The following is a 22,447-nucleotide window of genomic DNA, read 5'->3' on the forward strand; positions in this document are numbered from 1 at the left end:
GAACACAAATATAATTATAATTATCAAAAACAAAATACGAATATTCATTCATGTAGGTCTATTACAGACTCTTATGATATGTCAAATCTACCGTGAGTTCGGAATGATTTCGAGATGAGAAGAACTGACAAGAAACTCAGTTCTAAATTATTTATATATATACCTAGGTGATTAAAGATATACAGTTTAATTTTTAATTTAATTATTTATTTAATTAAGAAACGCATTCATAAATTTTTGTACATCCTAAACGTTAATTGGTACAGAAATTAAAAAAAATGTGTTAAAGTATATTTTTCCTTTAATGTTTTTATTTATATCTTGATAAAAGGCACGTAAGTACGTATAGTTACCCTTTAAACCATATTTACGTAACTAATAACTTAAATGAATTATAATTTAACTATATCAAAATGTTAAGAATACCTACGAATATGAAAGTAAGTTTCAGTTTAATATTATTACTTAAATAATATTTAATAAAGTTTAATTAAACATTAATTATCATATAAATATCATACCTAAATGCCACATTGAATAATCAATGCACTATAAATAATTACTTTATTAAATTTAATATAGATAGTGCCAACGTAAATAAAATATTTACTATAAATAGTGCCAACATAAATAAAAGTAACAAACACAATTAAGACGAAACTAAAACACAAACAAACTCAAACGTCAGCGTGTACAATGATGAAATGACAACTTTACTTTTATTTAAATTCAACGAACAAACAGACATAATAATAAACTGCCGAACGTGAAAATAAGACTAAAGAATTTCTGTATAAATAGGTGTATGGTAGAGAAAAATCCGCCCCGCCCTATGCTGGGTATGATCAAGCCACGCCTTTAGTAGAGGGGGAGTGGGCAGAGTTATTCGCCAGTTGTTGAAAGCATTCGCGGTTCACGAACGGCACTACAGTTCGGATCGATGTGGTTTTTTTTTATACTTGCAAATTTGAACTGTCAAATTTGAATTACGCGTTTTCCTAACCTCAAATTTGAATCGTTTTTCTAACCTCAAATCCGTTCGATTTTCGCGCGCGCATTTTTTGACAGATTATATTTTTTTAATTAGTTTATGGTGCAAGTGCAGTTGATTGGTGTGATAAATGGACTATTGTTTAAATAAATAGGATGTGCTCTTGTGGAAGTGGCTGCGGTGTTGTGTGAAAAGGTAGGGATTATTTAATATTAGTATTTAATTATTTCAATACAGATTAGTCTCAGTAAGAACAAACAACAAACTTTTTTGTAAGACTTTTTTTATGTACCTAGATTATCTGGAGATGGGTTATTTACTAGTTTGTAGTCTATGGTAGAGATGTTAGGAATATAATATGTGATTGGGGTAAATAATTATTATATAAATATATCATCCCTAATAGGTATATTCTCAGTTTGATATCAGTATAGGGGTAGACAGAGATTATCTATTGTCCTGCGCAAATATTTATCTATTTATTAAATAAATTGTATACATATAGTAATTTATTTAACTAATTTACTATTTAAGATGTTTAGATATAACAGAACAGCAGAGAGGGTTGACTCAATGAGTTGTAGACCGTTTTGTCTCGATTAAAACACCTCATAATTTTATTATAAGCAGCAATTGTAGGTAAACATTTTATTATTTGTGATAAAAACATGGTAATTATTATTATAATTATATGTACTTAAAGGTATAAACAGAAATTATAAAGTCATTATTCCTTGAAATTAAAATTATGTTATAAGTGTTTGAATCAGTAGAGAATGAGTTAAAAATATAAATTACACTGCTAGGGGTTCGAACTTCGGCTCAGGTCGTTGTAATTTCGATCCCTGTTTGAATTCGACGGGGGACCGACTGGAGGAGGGTGTCAATTTGTGTTTAATAAATAAATTGTAACAATAAATATCTACCTATATGCAAATACGCGGTATTCAATAGCATTCGAATCGATGGATCTAATTAAAATATCCTTATTTAAATGATCTGCGCTATTTTGCAAATTATTCTGTGGTTGTAGTTATTTGTTCCATTAACATATACTTAGCTGACGAAATTTCATGAAAAAATATGATATGATAATGTAAATATAAAAGCAGGTGAATTTATAGCATTATAGTGCATTGTCTTTGACTGTTTATGTAACAAAAAAACAGAAGAAAGAAAATATAAGTATTTTTTTGCGGTAACGTTGATAAATGATTATTATAAATAAAACTTTAATATATTAAATAGAGTAAACATTGTAGAGTTTATATTTAACGATTCAAGTATAAAAGTAGGTGAATTTATAGCTTTAGTGCATTGTCTTTGACTGTTTATGAAATAAAAAAAAAAGAAAACATATAGGTATTTTTCGCGGTAATGTTGATAAATGATTATATATAAATAAAACTTTAATATATTAAATAGAGTAAACATTGTAGAGTTTATATTTAACGATTCTCTATATAATTTATGTTTATGTAAGCGTTTATAATTTACGGATTACATTTACGTTGAATTCGTTTAACAAAAGCAAATTGTAGACCGAAAACTTATTCGCTGATTAAAAAAATAACAGGCATAATAGACACGTATTTAAAAGAAAAAAGTATACACAAGTGCGCGGGCTTTTGTTGAAAACTATACGCCATTTTGCAAATTATTCTGTGGTTTTATTCTGTGGTTATGTTTGGTCTGTGTATTGTTAACATTGCATTAGAGTATAAATGATTTTCTTTGTTTCAAAAATAACTTTACTGACTACATTTAGTAAATACACTAACATGTATAGATTTTATAATAAAAAAATAGATTAGATATTTTTTTATTTTATGGATGATAATGGAATGGTGCACTCGTCTGCGCTAACGGTTTACGCTGGCGGGGCACCAGTGGAGGATGTTTAAATGAGCATGAGGTCAGGTCAGTTAGCCCATCGTAACAAATTCACCAGGAATTTAACTCGATGGTTTCCAGGGGGAACCACGGAAGGAGGAGGAGGTCAACCTGACGTAGTACATTGTTAGCAATGGGGTCATCAGTCCACATTACTAACAATGTTTTACACAACAAATTTTTTAGTTTATGACATAATTACAAATATTGAAATTCTTGAATTTTCTCTGCTATAATAATCTGTGTTAAAATTCTTTAATTTATAAAGGAAATTGTTACGAAATCGATGCGTGGTTTAGAAGGTGTAACCGGATATAAAAATGCAACGAATTCTTTTTATACCTACTACCATACAATACAATACCCAGATATGCCTATACAGTCTCGATGTCGAATTTATAGCATTATAGAGTAGTAGCCTGCCAGTCTTTAAAAAAATAAAAAAGTATTCTTGGTACAAAGAACAAGAAAAAAAAACACTAACTTTATTTTTAATAACACTGATAATAATAAACGTTTAATTACGTAAAAGTTTATAATTTACGCATTACCCACTAGTACATTTGCGTTTAATTCGTTCAACAAAAGCAATTGTCGCACAAAAACTTAAATAATTAACAAATACAATGGACGTTCAACTGAAAGAACAAGTATACACAAGTGCGCGCGCTTTTGTCGAAAACTATACGCCATTTTGCAAATTATTCTGTGCTTATATTTACTCTGTATTGATGTTATTAATTTATCACCGCGCTATACTTTATCTGTGGTTTGCTTTATGGAGTAAAATAATGTTGTATTGTTATAAATTTGTTTATACGTTGTTCGCTTTACATATATTCTTATGTCAACAATATATTCGTCATACTCGTGACCGGGTACTGCTCGTGGGGACTGTTCTGTTCAGGTTACGAACACTGATTAGACTATTTGCTTTTGCAATAAATAGCATATGCTGGTGGTCACTCTATTCTTCCAAATTTGAATTTAAAAATGAATCTGTATTATTGTAAACATATACAACATTTATTTGAAAATAATACGAGCTGAGAATAGAATAGAATAGAATAGAAAATCTTTTATTAAAATAAACTTAATTTAAGTTTAAGTTTAAGTTTAAACTTTTGAATAGTCATAACATTTTTTTTAATCTACCGCTCATTCGGAAAGCTGTCTCATCACAAGAAAAACGAGCAAGAAACTTGTGTGTTGCTCTTTTAAATAATCCTTGTAAGTTTACATTTTCAAGTCGAAACGTGTGAAGACAAATCACAAACTAGCACCAATTTTTTATCGAGTTTCTTGTCAGTTCTCATCTCGAAATCATTCCGAACTGACGATTTGATATATCGTAAGAGTCTGTAATAGATCTATATGAATAAAGATATATTGAATTTGAATTTAAATATTTTGTTTTGTTTACTTTTGAGAGCTTCATGACATTTATTTAACACGAGTTTTTACAATATTTACTATTGTAAAAATTCGTGTGTACCTCAGTCTCACCTATTTCAGTAGCCAAGCATGCTTTGTAATCTGTTTCGGTAGTAGAATGAGATAGATATAGCAGTAACTTTACACTAATGAGATTGACACCTTAGTACTTTGAAATGGCAATGCTACTAACCCTCATGGTTAGTCTATGAAGAGTTTATTTATTTTTATTTACCTATTCCTTATGGCACCAGAAATATATTACAAATTCAATTCAAATTCAAAATACCTTTATTCATGTAGGTCTATTACAGACTCTTATAATATTTAATATGAATAATTTTCCTTGTTTTTGCAAAATTTTTCACTGATGCTCCGCTTCTATTGGTCGTAGAGTAATGTTATATAGCTTAAAGCCTTCCTCGACAAATGGACTATCCAACACCAAAATAATTTTTCAATTCGAACCAGTAGTTCCTGAGATTAGCGCGCTCAAAAAACAAATAAACTCTTCAGTTTTATAATAGGTATTAGTATAGATTTAAGTTGGAGTTTAAAATAACGTGCTTCTAAATTATGTACCCACTTCAGCACTGAAACTTCTGTAAATGTCACTGAAAAGTTCAGTGGAAGGTACCGCGACTGAATTGTTAATGGTATTTTCAAACAATGGAATTTCCTGAAACAACATACCTTGAGTTGACTTCAGCTATATTGTGTACTTACTTCAAAGAAGTTATACAAAAGTAATTGCAAATATAGTATAAATATAGTATATTTGCAAATAGACTTATAATGTACTAGCTTTTGCCTGCGCAAAATTTTGCAAAATCCTTTCTTAGGTGATGCCTACGTCATAGTAACTTTATGCATGAAAAGTCTCATCCCGATCGCTTTAAAATTGACAAAGTTTCATACAAATTTTCATCCCCTATTTTATCCCATTGGGGGTAGAAATAATCAAAATCCTTCCTTAGATGCCTACGTCATAACATCTACCTGTTGACCTGATCCATCCAGTGGTTTGGGCTGTGCGTGGATAGATCACCATGTCAGTCAGTCACCTTTGAGTTACCTATATATATTTAGATTTTAAATAGAATAGAATAATATATATTTACAGCAATATTTACTACTATTTGTTATTTGTATTTTATTTAGTGGCGTTTGACATTTTTTTTGCACCAGTTATCACCCACTCGGTACCACCTATGCCACTGTTTTAGGTTGACTGGAAGAGATCTCTTCTAGTGTTAAGTCCACCTTTGCTCACATTATCTCTAAATTATAATATCTTTGTATTATCTGTGCAATAAAGAATATATAAATAATAATAATATCTCAGAATAAATCACACAGCGCTATCTAGACTTAAGTTAAGTAGAGCTTGTGTTATGGGTACTAAACAACTGATATAAATACTTAGATACATTTTTATTTATATTAGATATACGTAGATATACCCAGAGAGTAGAGACACCCAGACCGTCAGCGCAGGCGGGTGCACCATTCTATTATCTTTACATATAAAATATTACGCAATGGATTTTAATGCAGTTTTCAGCAATAGATAGAGTGAATCAAGAGGAAGATTTATATGTATAATACATGCGTGTTATAGTGTAGAACTAGCCGAGAAATTTTAAACCAATCGGGCTGAAATTTGCATGCATAAAGCTACTATGATGTAGGCATCCCCTAAGAAAGGATTTTGATAAATTTCACCCCTAAGGGGATAAAATAGGTGATGAAAGTTTGTATAAATCTTCTTAGATTTTCGACTGATTGAACTGAAATTAAAGATTGTAGCTACTATGGTGAAGACATTCGCATCGAAGACATAAATTGATAAATTCAACCCCCATGGGGATATAATAAGGGATGATGCAGGATGTAAATGTATTAGTTTGAACCTAACAGTACCTAATGGAACGAATAAATTAAGACGAACAAAATAATTTTTAGTTCTTTAGGGTACTTTTATTCTAGAAAAATAAAGTTAAATTCCACGCGGACGAAGTCGCGGGAACAGCTAGTCTATAATAATTTCCGTAAAGTAATATTAATATAAATTATGCTATTATGTTTCAATTTAATTATATTGTAACAGATGTAGAATTACACAAGAACAATGCATAACAATAAATTTAATTTCATATATGTATTATAGTCGAATAAACAGACGTTAATGTCTATTTGCTGTATGGAATGATGTATTTAAAATTCGACATATTTAATTAATTAATTTATCTACTTTATTTGGAAAACCAAGGATATTTGTAGACAAAATAATGGTAGACATAAAGTTATGTAGTTTTTTTTAAACCTGCGCTAATAATATACGCTGTCGGGACTCCAGTGGTGGATGATAAGATGAGCATAAAGTCATGTAGTTTTTTTTAAACTTGCGCTAACGGTTTACTCTGGCGGAGCTCCAGTGGAGGATGATAAGATGAGCATAAAAAAGTTTTTTTTCATGCATATTATGTTATTTTTTATACCTGCACTAACGGTTTACATTGGCGAGGCTCCAGTGGAGGATGATAAGATGAGCATAAAGTCATGTAGTTTTTTTTAAACTTGCGCTAACGGTTTACTCTGGCGGAGCTCCAGTGGAGGATGATAAGATGAGCATAAAATCATGTAGTTTTTTTTAAACCTGCATATTATGTTATCTGTGCCTGCGCTAACGGTATACGTTGACGGGGCTCCAGTGGAGGATGTTTACGTTGGCGGGGCTCCTGTGGAGGATGATAAGATGAGCATAAAGACATGTAGTTTTTTTTAAACCTGCGCTAACGGTTTACTCTGGCGGAGCTCCAGTGGAGGATGTTTACGTTGGCGGGGCTCCAGTGGATGATGATAAGAAGAACATGAGTACAATGCTGCCAACTCCCTCCTGACGGATACGCCTTTAGTCTGAGGGCATCGCTAAAAAGTTTGAACCTCGTATCTATTCCCGTTTGAATTGAATGGGGGTTCGATCGGAGGGAAATATACGTTTAAATCATCTTGTACTCAACTCATTCCTGTCTCTGAATTGAATGGGGGTTGATGGAAATATACGTTTAAATCACTTCATAACTCTGTTGTATAATCCTTATGAAGTCCCACAATACGCCGCTAGATGGCGCTGTACGTTTCATTCCATTCAATCCCAGGTAATGTTCAATCGATCAATTACATAGTAACATTTCAACAGGGGCGGATAGTGAATTTGTGGGGCTCTGAGCTAAATCTTAGGCCTACCTAATTATATCACTCAACTAAAAAACACCATATTCAATATGTCGACGACCTCGGTGGTCTAGCGGTCTAGCACACCGCTTTACGACCGATGGTCGCGGGGTCGATTCTTCGCACGGCACAAACATTTTGTATTCATGAGTATGATTGTTTGTATCGGTCTGGTTGTTTTCTATGTATAATATGTATGTATTTAAAAAAAAAAATCTATGTATATGTATCAGTTATCTAGTATTCATAACGCTTTAGCTAGCTTAACTTGGGTCTAGATGGCGCTGTGTTAATTGTCCTGAGATTATTATTATTATGTCGGATTGTCCACTCCAGAAGCACTGGATATCGCTGCACTGCTGCGGACCCAGGGCTTCTGGACGTGGACGTAGACTTAAATATATGAATTAAATGTAATATTGTAATTTACTAACATTGTTTATAAGTTGTTTACTTTGACGTGGTCTAGTGTTTTGAGTAGTCATGCTCACTAAAATGTCCAGACTTGTGGCGGCGTGGTGGGCCGGGTCAAAAATATGGTGGGCTCCCTAAAATATGGTCGAGCGCAGTGATGGCTGGCTCATCCGTCATACTCGTGAACGGGTGCTGCTTGTAGGGACTGGTCTGCTCTAATCACTATGACTGATTTCCTCTTATTAATTGTTTAACCAGTTGGTTATATATTCAATATTTTTTCTATTTGAGTATTTAATTGAATTAGTGCTAATTGGTGGTTTGTATTCACACACTTAAACTTAAAAATGTAAAGTAATAATAAAATTATTTAAAAGAGCAACACGCAAGTTTCTTACTCGTTCTTCTTGTGATGAGACAGCTTTCCGAACGAGCGGTAGATTAAAAAAATGTAAAGACTATTCAAAAGTGCTTCAATGTAAGTTTATTTGAATAAATGATTTTCTAATCTATTCTAACATAATATGGGTACATATCAGAAATAAGTGAAATAATAATAATAATAATAAAAATACGCCAACAAAAACAAGCGACCAGAAATTCCCCGTTCCTTTCGATAGACGCGCACTTGCATGTGTTGATTGATCTCAGGGTTGCCAACCTTATGATAGGTTTTTAAACATTCTAGACATTTTGTTATATTCTTAATATCGTTTCAGTGGGGATTGGGGGCCCTTTGTATCCATGGGGCCCTGGGCTCCAGCCGAAAAAGCCCTTAGGTAGATCCGCCCCTGCATTTCAACATAAAAATGTAAAGTTACAATAATTATTTAAAAGTGCAACATGCAAGTTTCTTGTGATGAGACATTCTGAATGAGCGGTAGATCAAACCAATGAGGACTATATAAAAGTGATTAAATTGTAGTTTATTTGAATAAAGAGTTTTCAATTCTATTCTAATAATTATGGGCGATTTGGTTTGTTTATTTTATTATATAAAAGGTGTATTTATAATGATTTATCTTTTTGATTGATTATAATAAAAATATAATCTAGATATTTGTCTGTACATGGAAATTTATTTAGAATTTATTCTTCGAAATATATATTATAAATGTTTGTCTCTCTGCCTCTTTGTTACGTTTTTAATACCAAACATCTATATTTCGAATATAAAAAAAACTGACGCGAAGTTAATACATCTTCTTATATCTTATATATAAAATTCTCGTGTCACAGTTTTCGTTCCCATACTCCTCCGAAACAGCTTGACCGATTCTCATGAAATTTTGTGAGCGTATTAAGTAGGTCTGAGAATCGGCCAACATCTATTTTTCATCCCCCTAAAAGTTAGGGGTAGTCTACCCCTAATTTTTTTTTTATTTTATGGTAAAACAACGTTTGCTGGGACAGCTAGTATATTATATAAAAACAAAATCTAGGAAAAAACCTAGTGAGATTTAATGATTATATTATATTAACATTGTATAATTCAAACAGCACCATCAGTTCCAAGCTAAGCAGAGCTTCTGTTCTGACACAACTGGTACAAAACAGAAGTTCTGCTTAGATTTAATTGCAAATTTATTTTAATTCCAAAAAGAAATCTTATAAGAATAGTAACAGTCTAATAAGAACTAGCAGTCGAAATTCGACCATAATTAATTTAAATTATAAGTTTGTTCATTATTAAGGTTTATTGTCAAAGACGTATAGTCTTTAACAATCGTATATCTTCTACAATCACAGGCACTGGCAGTCGTATAGGCAATAAACAAAAGAGTGCGTAAAACCTATGCATGTATGTAAAATACATGATATATAGGTATGTCAAATGAATGGTAATTAAAAAAAAAAGCATCCTGCACTCCTTCTCTATACCTATCTAATCATATATCACTGAAAGGTGACTGACATAGTGATCTATCAACGCACAGCCCAAACCACTGAACGGATCGGGCTGAAATTTGGCATGCAGGTAGATGTTATGACGTAGGCATCCGCTAAGAAAGGATTTTGATTAATTCTTCCCCCAAGGGGATGAATGTTGGTATGAAACTTTGTCAATTTTAAACCGATCGGGCTGAGACTGCATAAAGCTACTATGACGTAGGCATCCTATAAGAAAGGATTTTGATAAATTCCACCCCTAAGGGGATAAATTAACGCGAGCGAAGCCGAGGGCAAAAGCTAGTAAACTATAAGTGTGCGAAATTTCATACTCCACCATCCGCTCAATGTTATGTATTGGCTTCACGTAATAATATTACGTCTTAACATAACTTTTAAATTTATTTAAAGGTAATTTTCTCTATTAATACACACATGTGTACCCGTCTAATAAATCAATTAATTATCCTTGAATAAGAACATTATTGTATTAGGTACAGCCCGCATTGCTCGTGACGCTCTGTTAGAATATTATTTAATTTATTGACTCCACAGATAATGTAGGGTAGGTAAAATTGAATGTATATAATGTAGAAATGCCCTAATTGAATGATAATGAATGAATTGAATGATTTGATTGATAATAATAATAATAAACCGGAATAAATTATATTTAATCGAATTAGGTTATATTATTTTGTTTAATTTCGTTATAATTATCTTGCGAATTGCGATCGAATCCCAACCGTTAAGTAGAACTTGTATTATGGATATTAGAGTTATACAAATACTAAATTATATATTTTTTGTAAATATATAGGTACATAATATACATAGAAAAAACATAGTTAATCGGTTCCTTTTATAAAGCGTGGATTTTATTTCCTTTGCCACTTTTTAGTTCTGTCATTCTTTTTTACCGCCAAAACTTTTTAATTAGATTTTTGATTAGACTAGTGTGTACTTGTATTCAAATTTCGAACGCCATGTCAACTGTTTGACACAAATAAAACTCATAAAATTGTTAACTTTCGAATTAGCATCAATGAAATGCCAATGAATTTTGTAGACGCGTAGTTATCGTAAAATGAAGAAAATTACTTTTCTTTTTGTCATCGTAAAAATGTGATCAAAGATTTTCCAAATCCGTCGCAGATAGTCTCATAGTTTATAGTCTACGTTGACTGTCATCGTTTCCCGCCATCATCGTTGTTATTTAATCTGTGTTCCTCTATAATCTATATCCGACATTTTATATTTTTAATTTTAATAGAAATGCAGATAAACGTTGGGAAAGCGAAGGAACATGAGTCTAAACAGCTATAAATTATAGCAAAACACAACAAACACACCGACTTTTATAAGTTGTAAAAAAAGCAAACTGGAATGGTTTATTTTCTGTTTCTTTTTAGGAAAATTTACGGTTTTTGAATTGATGTGTTATTTTAAATCGATTTTTATATAACCATAAATAATTGTTGTATCTTTTTCGAATGACTGCTACGGAACGTTGATGTTGTTGGTTTTTAATGAATTTATATATATCTATGTTGTCACTATGTATAATGTTTTTTAATATGAACATGGAACACGACGACCACAGGAAAGACACGCAAACAGACAAATAGTAGGTATAACAATATATTACATGTAAAGAAAAGATTGTACGAGACAACATTAATATATAAATAATGTTATATATGTCTGTATAAATTTAACATAATTTAAATCTTAAAACTCAGTTGATCAATTAAGAATGCAATAAACAAAATATGGCCGCCAAAAATAGCGCGCGAAATTAGTAAATTCACGCGGGCTTATATTCAAAACCAGTTATTCAATATTGAAATGCCATAAAACAGATGTTAATAATGCGATTAAAATAAACGAATTTAATTGATTAATCAATGTATTTTTAATTATAAAATACATGAATTCAAGTCCGTATAGGTACAAAATTATATATATATGACTAGCTTTTGCCCGCGGCTTTGCTCGCGTTAGTTTATCTCCTTAGGGGTGGAATTTATCAAAATACTATCTTAGAGGATGCCTACGTTATAGTAGCTTTATGCATGCAAAGTCTCAGCCTGATCGGTTTAAAATTGACAAAGTTTCATACAAACTTTCATCCCCTATTTTGTCCCTTTGGGGGTAGAATTAATCAAAATCCTTTCTTAGCGGATGCCTACGTCATAACATCTGCCTGCATGCCAAATTTCAGCCCGATCTGTCCAGTGGTTTGGGCTGTGCGTTGATAGATCACTATGTCAGTCACCTTCGAGTTATATATATTTTGATTGTTTGTGTCGGTCTGGGTGTTTTTTATGTATAGTTTTTTATTTTTTATGGATGATAATGATATGGTGCACTCGCCTGCGCTAACGGTTGACGCTGGCGGGGCTCCAGCGGAAGATGATAAGATGAGTATGAGGTCAGGTCAGTTAGCACATCGAGACTAATTGACCAAGAATTTATCACGATGGTTTCCAGGTGGAACAGCGTGGAAGTCAACCTGACATGGTACATTGCTAGCAATAAGATCATTAGTTCACATTAAAAAAATGTAATGACTATTCAAAAGTGCTTCAATGTAAGTTTATTTGAATAAATGATTTTCTATTCTATTCTATTCTATTCTATTCTCACATTACTAACAATCCCCTTTTCCCCTTCTATGTATATATGTACAAAACATATATCTATGTATTTATATCAGTTGACTAGTACCCATAACACAAGCTCTGCTTGGTATGGGACTAGATGGCGCTGTTAATTGTCCAGGGTTATTTATTTATTTCTAGGATTGATTGTGTTCAAGTTTGGTTGAACATAATGATGGCTAAGTGTTCGGTAATGCACATCGCTTTACTTTCTAAGGTCGCGGGTTCGATTCCTCGCACATTACAAACATTTCTATTTATAAGTGTGATTGTTTGTATTGGTCTAAGTGTTTTCTATTTTTACGTAGGTATTTACAAAAAAAAATGTATCTATATCAGTAGGATCCATTCGTATCCATAACGTAAATCTTGCTCAGTTTGGGACTAGATGGCGCTCTGAGATATTATTATTATAATGACATCTAAGATAAAAAAAAACATAAGTATCACAGTTCATACAAAACTTTTATCACAATAGTTTAAATTAAACATAGATAATTAAATGACACAGGTTAGTGTGGTGACAGAGTGTTTCTGTCATCGAGTATTTATCTGTGACAAAACGTGAATACGCCCACAGATTACTTCAACGTACTTGTCTATTCTCAGCCCACAGATTGTTTCAAAGTAACTTGTCTATGCTCAGAACAATATGTGTCTACATTCAGTAATGTTCTAAAATATTAATATAAGGAAATAGCCATTATTTTGTTTAATTTTGTTAGTATTGGCATGTATCTACCTGTATAAGGGCAGGGGAAGTCCAAAAGAAGAAAAGAGAAGTGTTTTTCTAAAATAAAAGTAGCTTAGGCTACTTTTATTTTAGGTCTATTGCAGATCTACCGTCATTTAGAGCTAAGAATAAATCAGCTCTGTCTTCTAATCTTCTTATTTTTTTTAAATATGCTTGTACATCTTTAAAAAAATACAGATTCTTTTTTAAATTCTAATTAGGGAGAATAGAGCGACCACCAGCATATGCTTTTAAAAAATAAAGTTAAATTCCACGCGGATGAAATCGCAAAAAAATATATAAGAAAATTATATTAATCAAATCATTTAGTTTGTAAAGACGGCTGATATTGTACATATAGCCATTTCGTTAAATTTATTTTTGTGTGATTAAATGTATTTGACTTATATTTTTCTAAAATAAAAGTAGCCTAATTTACTCCTTATTACATCAGGTACCTGCTAAAAAAGGTCCCGTCAAAATCGGTCCAGCCATTTCAGAGATTAGCCGGAACAAACAGACAGGCAGACAGAAATTGTAAAAAATATTATTTTGGTGCATGTACCGTATTTATATTCATATGCATGTAGTAAAAAACGGTTATTTCAGTATTACAAACAGACACTTCAATTTTATTTATATGTATAGATGTACCTAAATAAACAAATACAATAGAAGATAATATAGGCAGATTTATTTAAAAGAGAAAGAGCTACACGCAAGTTTCTTGCTCGTTCTTCTTTTGGTAGTGGTAGAATAAAAAAAATATGGAGTGTCTAAAATTAAGTTTACTTATATGAATAAAGATTATTTTTATTTATATATAATTTTGCTTTTATTAAGTTTATTTCAATACAGTTTATTTTTATTTCTATTAATTTTAGTATGGAACAAAGCAACGTTTTTCTCAAAAGAAAGTTCTCAACACTTTACGTTTAGGTTATTTCTAAAGACTATTTTACATGTTTGTATGTTTGTAACGATTTGTCATTATCTCTGTAACGACCTAATTGTCGGTAACAACGCTCACGAGTGTGACATTCAACGACAGATGTAATCTTTTGTCAACTCGTAAACACAAGTAGGTACGCTTTAAAAGGTCTGCAAATAGGTGTCTAGAAATAGTACTATTTGTATATATGTGTAGATACATATAAATAAAATTGGAGTGTCCGTTTGTAATATTGAAATAACCGGTTTTTACTACATACATATGAATATAAATACGATACATACACCAAAATAACATTTTACATTCAATATTGTATACAGATTCAATTCAAATTCATTTTATTTTATTTACATAACTTAATTGTACAACTAAGAACCTAAACTTAAAAAGTTAAAAAAATATAATATAATAACTAAAATATATTATTAAAAGGCGTCCCTTTAGGCAAAGTTCCGAAGATACTGGCAATTCAAATTTAAAATCAAAATATCTTTATTCATGTAGGTCTATTACACACTCTTATGATATGTCAAATCTACCGTCAGTTCGGAATGATTTCGAGATGAGAAGAACTGACAAGAAACTCAGCTCGTATTCTTTTCAAATAAATGCTGTACATGTTTACAATAATACAGATTCATTTTTAGTCGTTTAAATTCAAATTTGGGAGAATAGAGTGACCACCAGCATATGCTATTGCAATTGAGAAGAACTGGCAAGAAATTTAACTGAATTTATTTTTTATATATAGGCGATGATTATCACTTCCCATAACCGCCGCCAGCTTTGCCATTACATCCCCATAAAAAGCATAACTGAACGTTTGCACTTTGGTTTTTGAGCAACAAAGTAATTTACACTTTTTTTTTTAATTTATTACGCTACCGTGTCTATGGTGAAATGCTACAACCATAAACAAATTCCTGAGACCGCATTTATGGCTTGTAATGATGATAATGGAATCATTGTTTAACGGAAATAAATGATTATGCAAGGGAATTAACGCTGATACCATAGTAATTAGTTTAGCGTGTGTGCAAGCGGAAAATTCATAGAAACCATATCACCGCCTTATATGAGCAATTTTATGTTCGGAACACATTAGCGTGGCGAATGGACCGCGGCTCTCTGGGTACGGGTGAGGTGTTAGTGACAAGCGGAGCGGACGTGAACACTATCTCTCTCATTGACTGTCAATGTATAGAATAGAATAGAATAGAAAATCATTTAATATAAACTTAATTTAAGCACTTTTGAATAGTCGTAACAATGTTTTTTTTTAACTATCTTAAAACAAATAAACTTAATTTAAGCACTTTTGAATAGTCGTCACAATTTTTTTTTAATCTACCGCTCATTCGGAACGCTGTCTTATGACAAGAAGAATAATCAAGAATTTTGTGTGTTGCTCTTTTAAATAATCGTTGTAACTTTACATTTATAAGTCGAAACGTGTGAATACAAACTACCAACTAGCTCTAATTTATTTGGATCAAATATAAATATGCAATAATATTAAATCCGTTATAGTGATTAGAGCAGACCAGTCGTTACAAGCAGCACTCGTTCACAAGTATGACATCGTCATTTTCGAGACAATAATATCTCATTTCCGTTCTCGAGAAATCTGTTTTAATGTCAAATTTTATCAAAATCCGTTCAGATGTGTACAGATAATAAACAGAAAGATGACATGAAGACACTTTTGCATTCAACATATTAGTATTGATTATAACAGAGGTGTCAAACTCTATTTTACATAGGGCATTTTTAGGGCCATATATAAATTTAGAAGTAGGCGGGCCAAATTCAAATAAAATAAAATGTAATATATACTTTATTGCACTTTTAAATACAAGTTTTGAATATATGTTATATAACTTTTGTTTACAAAGGAGGACTTATCTCTAAAAAGATCTCTTCCAGTCAACACAAAACAGCGTGACACAGGAAGTGGTGTGTGGGTCACAGAAATGCAAATATTAAAATTAAGAAAAGATAAAATAAAAATTAAAACTAAAGAATTAACGTCAAATGTGATATATAGCTACAAATACAAAGTACATGTAAATAATATATAAAAATATATTTAAATATATTTATATACTTACAATTTATATATACATAAATATTCAATACAAATATATAACTAGAAATAATTAAAAAAAAAGTGTACTCAATTATTAATAATACAATAATAATAATCTCAGGACAATTCACACAGCGCCATCTAGGCCCAAGTTAAGTTAGCTAGAGCTTGTGTTATGAGTACTAGATAACTGATACAAATACAATTTTTCGTAAATACGTACGTATTATATATAGAAATAGATACGATACAAAAAATCATACTCATGAATACAAATGTTTGTGCCGTGCGAGGAATCGAACCCGCGACCATTGGAAGTAAGGCGGTGTGCTAAACTGCTATACCACCGAGGTCGTTATACACCGTATTATAACATTTTATTTATTTGATTATATAGTACTAGCTGACCCGCGCGACTTCGTCTGCATGACACTTATACATCGCCCAATTTACATAATATCTTTTTAATTACAGCCTGTGTTATTCTGATGTATAAGCTATGTTACTGTAAAGTTTCATCAAAATTCGTACAGTAGTTTTTGCGATAAATAGTAACAAACATCCATCCACGCTCACAAACTTTCGCAGTTATAATGTTACTAAGATACACGGTCGTTAAAAATCACATTGCGATTGCGGGCCTCATTGATATAGCTCAATGGCTGGATGCGACCCGTGGGCCGTATCTTTGACATGACTGGATTCCAGCAAAACGGTAATACAGCGGAGCGGGTAGCGGTTTCCGCTCCGCTACCCGCTATCACAGCCACTGTGCGACGACTAATAAAAAATAACTGTCAACTTATGACGTTTGAGTTCAGTTCTCACTGCACCGTCTATTGCATAATTGCCATATACAAAAAGTTTAAATTTTTTGTGTGATTTTATGTTTGTGCGAGTAGCCTTATTAGGGTTTAATTGTACCGTAAATATTCAGGGTTGCCACTTTTTGGAGAAAATCTGTAACTGTTAAATAAACTGGTTTGGCACACCGCCTTATTTCCGATGGTCGCGGGTTCGATTCCTTACGGTAAAATACTTGTATTTATGAGTACGATTGTTTGTATCGGTCTGGGTGTTTTCTATGTATATTATGTATATATTTACAAAAAAAAGTTTGTATGTATTTGTTATCAGTAATCTAGTGCCAATAACACAAGCTCTGCTTACCGTGGGACTAGATAGCGCTGTGTTAATTGTCCATGGTTATTTATTTACTACATATGGTTGCGGGTTCGATTCCTTACATGGTATTAAGATTTGTATTCATAAGTATGATTGTTTGTACTGGGCTGGGTGTTTTCTATGTATATCATCATTACATAGTATAAAACAAAGTCGCTGTCGCTGTCTGTCCGTCCCTATGTAAACTACGCAACAGTTTTCGAAGCGGTTTATTTTAATAGATAGAGTGATTCAAGAGGAAGGTTTATATATATAATACATGTACACTCATGCGAAGCCGGGATGAGTAGCTAGTTATATATATATATTATTTATTAAGTATTTATATCAGTTGTCTAGTACCCATAACAGGGACTAGATGGCGCTGTGAAAAATTCAGGGTTATTATTATTTCTTCCTTAACTACAGTTTAAAATGGCAGTTTTTAACCAAAAATAAAGCATTTAAAAATGCATACAAGATGATATTATCTAAGTAAATACATAATTATCCAGTGCTTTGTTTTACAAACTCTTGATCTCGCTGTCGCATTATTATGTTGAAATAAAACACCGTGAAATTGTTGTTACGGCTTACTATAACCATCAGATGGCAATTGTGAGTAGCTATGACGTGGTCTGGTGTTTTGAGTAGTCATGCTCACTAAAATGTCCAGACTTGTGGCGGCGTGGTGGGCCGGGTCATTGGGCTCCCTAAAATATGGTCGAGCGCAGTGGTGGCTGGCTCATCCGACATACTCGTGAACGGGTGCTGCTTGTGTGGACTGGTCTGCTCTAATCACTGTGACTTATTTTCTCTTATTAATTGTTTAACCAGTTGGTTATTTATTCAATATTTTTTCTATTTGAGTATTTCATTGAATTAGTGCTAATCGGTGGTTTGTATTCACACACTTAAACTTAAATTGTAAGTAAGAATAAATTATTTAAAAGAGCAACACACAAGTTTCTTGCTTGTTCTTCTTGTGATGAGACAGCATTCCGAATGTTCGGTAGATTAAAAAAAAATGTTATGACTATTCAAAATTGCTTCAATGTAAGTTTATTTGAATAAATGATTTTCTATTCTATTCTATCGAAGGGTAGATGAAAGGTTGTTGGTTACTTTTTAAAGCGAAAAAAGGGTTGTAGAGTGTAAAGGGAAGATGTAAGGTTCTATGAAAGTATGGTATTTTTTTCCGTTGATTAAATATAAAAAAAGAAAAATGGTTGCTCCGATAGATCCCCTGTCCAATACAAACGGGGATCGAAATTACGCCTGAGCCGAGGTACGACTCCCCAACGATGCCCTCAGACTAAAGTCGTATCCGTCAGGCGGGAGTTGTCCTTCAGCCGCTCCATAAGTCCTTCCTTTGGTTTGGAGTGTCATCTGCACTCGCCCCCTATCGTCCGGTGAAGCTGTAAAGAGCAGCTGCGGCCAACAGCATTAGAGTAGTCCGAAAAAGAATTTCACTCGATTATTTCATCTATTATTTTCATATAAAACAGATTATAGTACTGGACTCGCAGTTTATTTTCATATTTCTAACTAGTGTACAGCTAGCGATTTCGTCTACGTGGAATTTAACTTTTTTTAATAAAAGAATTTTTCTACAATAAAAGTAGTACTCCTTATTACATCAGCTACCTGCCAATAAAAGTCTCATCAAAATCGGTCCAGCTATTTCAGAGATTAGCCGGAACAAACAGACAGTCAGATAGACAAAAATTGTAAACAATGTTATTTTGGTGTATGTACCGTATTTATATTCATATGCATGTAGTAAAAAACGGTTATTTCAATATCACAAACAGACACTCCAATTTTATTTATATGTATAGATATAGTATTGACTTTCTGTTTATTCAAGTATACAACGAATGGTATAATAAAACGCAATATTACTTACTCTATTTCTCACTAAACAAAATAATAATATGAAAATAAACAAAAATATTGCGTAAAACCATTTTCCCTCCAATGCAATGCGGACCACACACGTCGCCGGCTCAACAACCTAACCTAACTTTTAAAACACTATCACACATTCAAAAACATACTTTACCGCTTCGAAATAAGAACTATTCATACTGCATTCTCCACCTTAATGATTTTAAAGATGGTTCTCAAGCGTGTGTTTAAAGATTTTCGACTTTAATACGTTGGTTTTGAGGTTATAATTTGAGTAAACGTGTACATGGTAAGTGTAGCAAAATTGAATGGTTTTATTGTAAACTCACGATTTAGCAATTCCTCTACGTGTTGTTTGTTGCTTATCTCACTAGTTACAGTACTCGGCGTCGCTTGGATTAATTGGGATAGCGTTTATTTATGTATTATGTGTAGTATTTTTTTATAGCGTTTTCTTTTACTATTTTGAGAGCATCAAAACTCATCTTAGGCTCCACAGCCCACAGTAATATCACTATTACTATGCTATTAAATGTACAATTAGAAGATACGACGGGATTTTCTTTTTTCTTATTTTTATTGAGTTCCCGATATTTCAGCAGTGTTTCAACTAGGGTTGCCAACTTTTTTTTACAAAAAAAAAGTACCGATAAACTGGTTTGGTTAGGAAAAATGTATTTTTCAAAGTATTAGGAAAAAAAGTATTTTTCATTTTTTTTTTTGCATTATAAATTTATTTCAAATGTCAACTCACAATTGGTCACAGGAAAGGTTGAAAATAAAGTATTTTTGCAGACTTTATGTAAAAGTGTAAAGTATAATGACCAAATATAAAGTAGGTTATATTATAAAGAATGGTTGGCAACCCTAATTTCAACCGCCATGATCACGGGTAAACTGAAAAGCAGCGGATAGATGGTAAATAAAACCTTTTATGGCCAGACATATTCGTCTACCTTCACACGGTTTCGTTTGTTGCTACTATTGAGACTCCCTCGACAGTTATCTCGGCTAACTATACTCATAGGATCTTCACGTACTTCAAGATCAAATGATTTTTCCAAATTATAATTATAAATAATGACCGCGCCTAATTTAAAACTATGCAATTCATATTATTTAGGATTTTACCATCGAGAAACGAGTCGACACTGACATTGGTATCTTCATATTCTTCTGTGAGGGTGAAAGGGGGATAGAATTGTTAGTTACGTGGTTATTTTAACAATATACCACGTCATATCGACCTCCATTAGGTCACCCCTCTGAAAAACGTAGTTAATGAGTATATCATTTGGTATTTACTTACCAAATGTGGTAATGTACGAAATATACGTTTAGACGAAAAAGAAGAGGCAGAAAACTTCACTGTTGTTCTTTTAAACAATAATGATCTTTGCAACTTTAAAACAAACGTCTAAAGATGCAAGCATCAAATATTGAACGATTTTAGAAGTTTCCGCATTGATAATATTTGTAACATTAAAAAGATCGTATTTTTTCGACAGATGGCGTAATGGGAGACATCTAAAATGGCAGCTGTATCAACTACGGTTCACCTTCAAGATTCGAGGATAAAAGTGCAGGACCATAGCGACGATGAACCTTATTCCCCTAACACAAGAGATACCAATAGCCCTGAATACCACGAGGAGGAAAAACACGATGAAAGACCAATTCACACATCCTCCTTTTCCATTCACAACGTTTTAAAAAAGGAACGAGACACCAATAGCCCAGAAAATGTATTCTCGACAGAGAAACTACTGCAGAATACACCCAATTACGACGATACCGTGGAAAGTTCTAGAAACTCCGAGAGTGTCAGTCCACAGTTGGATGACGATGAAAATCAAACGAACGAATCGAGAGCGGAAATCAGTGTAGATGACAACTCATGTTGTAGCGATGATACTGTACTATCAGTCGGTAATGAGGCACCAGTTTCAAACTTTGACCAAACAGAAAAATGTCAAGATTCAACACAAAGTCTAACGTCGTTTAAACATATACAAACGCATCTAAATGCAATATCGCAGTTAAGTCAAAATTTAAACATGAATCAACCATTGCTACTCCGACCGAGTCCTATAACGCCAAATCCACTCATGTTCTTAAACCAACCATTGCTGTTCCAGAATCCTTTGATCAGTCAGGTCGATATGAAATCTGGATTGAGAATGCCAATACCGCAGAACAATATAAGTGTTAATTATGGCTTGAATTTCGGTGCCAGAAAAAATGGGAATCAAACGCAAGAATTGAGAAATACTAGGACCGACGAAAATAGGAGATTAAATTACATGAGCCCAAAGTCACCAGAAAACGAGTCTGCTAGGGATTTTATCAATCAGAGTTGTCTGAAATTTAGTATAGATAATATTTTGAAGGCTGACTTCGGGAGGAGAATAACGGATCCGTTAAATAAGAGGAAGAATTTGAAGGTGCGGCAGTATGAAACGAAACCTGTTCCTGTGAAGGAGGTTGTGACTGCTAAACCTGATGTTATGGAGGCTAGAGTGCCTGAAGTGAAGCCTACTGAAAAAGGAGGTGCTATTGATCTGTCTAAAGCAGAAGATGGCGGCAGTAACCAAGGGTCTGGATCCGGTGAGTTTTAAATTTAAATTTATAATGACTATCCCATCGCGGTCAACGGTAGTGAAATATTGTCTTATAAATATATAAATACCATACATTTTATTGGTCGGATTAATACCAGCTGCTGAGTTTTACCACCGTACCACACGCCAGAAACTGAAATACCTTCCTGATCATCTGGATGAATGGCGGTCTTCCACAGTACGGTTTTCTAGAAACTTTTTGCCTCGCACAACCACATTGTGGAATCACCTTCCAGCAATGGTATTTCCGAACCGATACGATATTGAAACCTTCAAGTTAAGAGCTTATTCCTTTTTAAAAGGCCGACAACGTACTTGCAATTCCCCTGGTGTTGCGGGTGCTCATGACTTGTGATATAATAAAAAAAAACATGCACTTGTTATATGCTAATTAAATGATTATGTAAGTACAAAGTCATCATTGCTTTTCCTTTATCCCATTATTTGGGGTAGGT

General features: G+C 32.7%; 1 protein-coding gene across 1 annotated transcript in view; it reads left to right on the forward strand.

Moving 5' to 3' along the window:
* The first annotated feature begins 905 nt into the window (after positions 1 to 905).
* LOC131852240 (homeobox protein invected-like) overlaps positions 906 to 22,447 on the forward strand; it is an 86,422-nt gene continuing 64,880 nt past the window's right edge. Inside the window, exons 1-2 of the mRNA XM_059202886.1 lie at positions 906 to 1,186; positions 20,880 to 21,978. Of these exons, the coding sequence (XP_059058869.1) occupies positions 20,904 to 21,978 (1,075 nt within the window). The 5' untranslated portion in view covers positions 906 to 1,186; positions 20,880 to 20,903. The remainder of the gene's footprint in view (positions 1,187 to 20,879; positions 21,979 to 22,447) is intronic.

Source organism: Achroia grisella, unplaced genomic scaffold, assembly GCF_030625045.1.
Source record: "Achroia grisella isolate CSIRO2021 unplaced genomic scaffold, CSIRO_AGI_Agris_v1 utg841, whole genome shotgun sequence".
Taxonomy (NCBI): Eukaryota; Metazoa; Arthropoda; class Insecta; order Lepidoptera; family Pyralidae; genus Achroia; species Achroia grisella.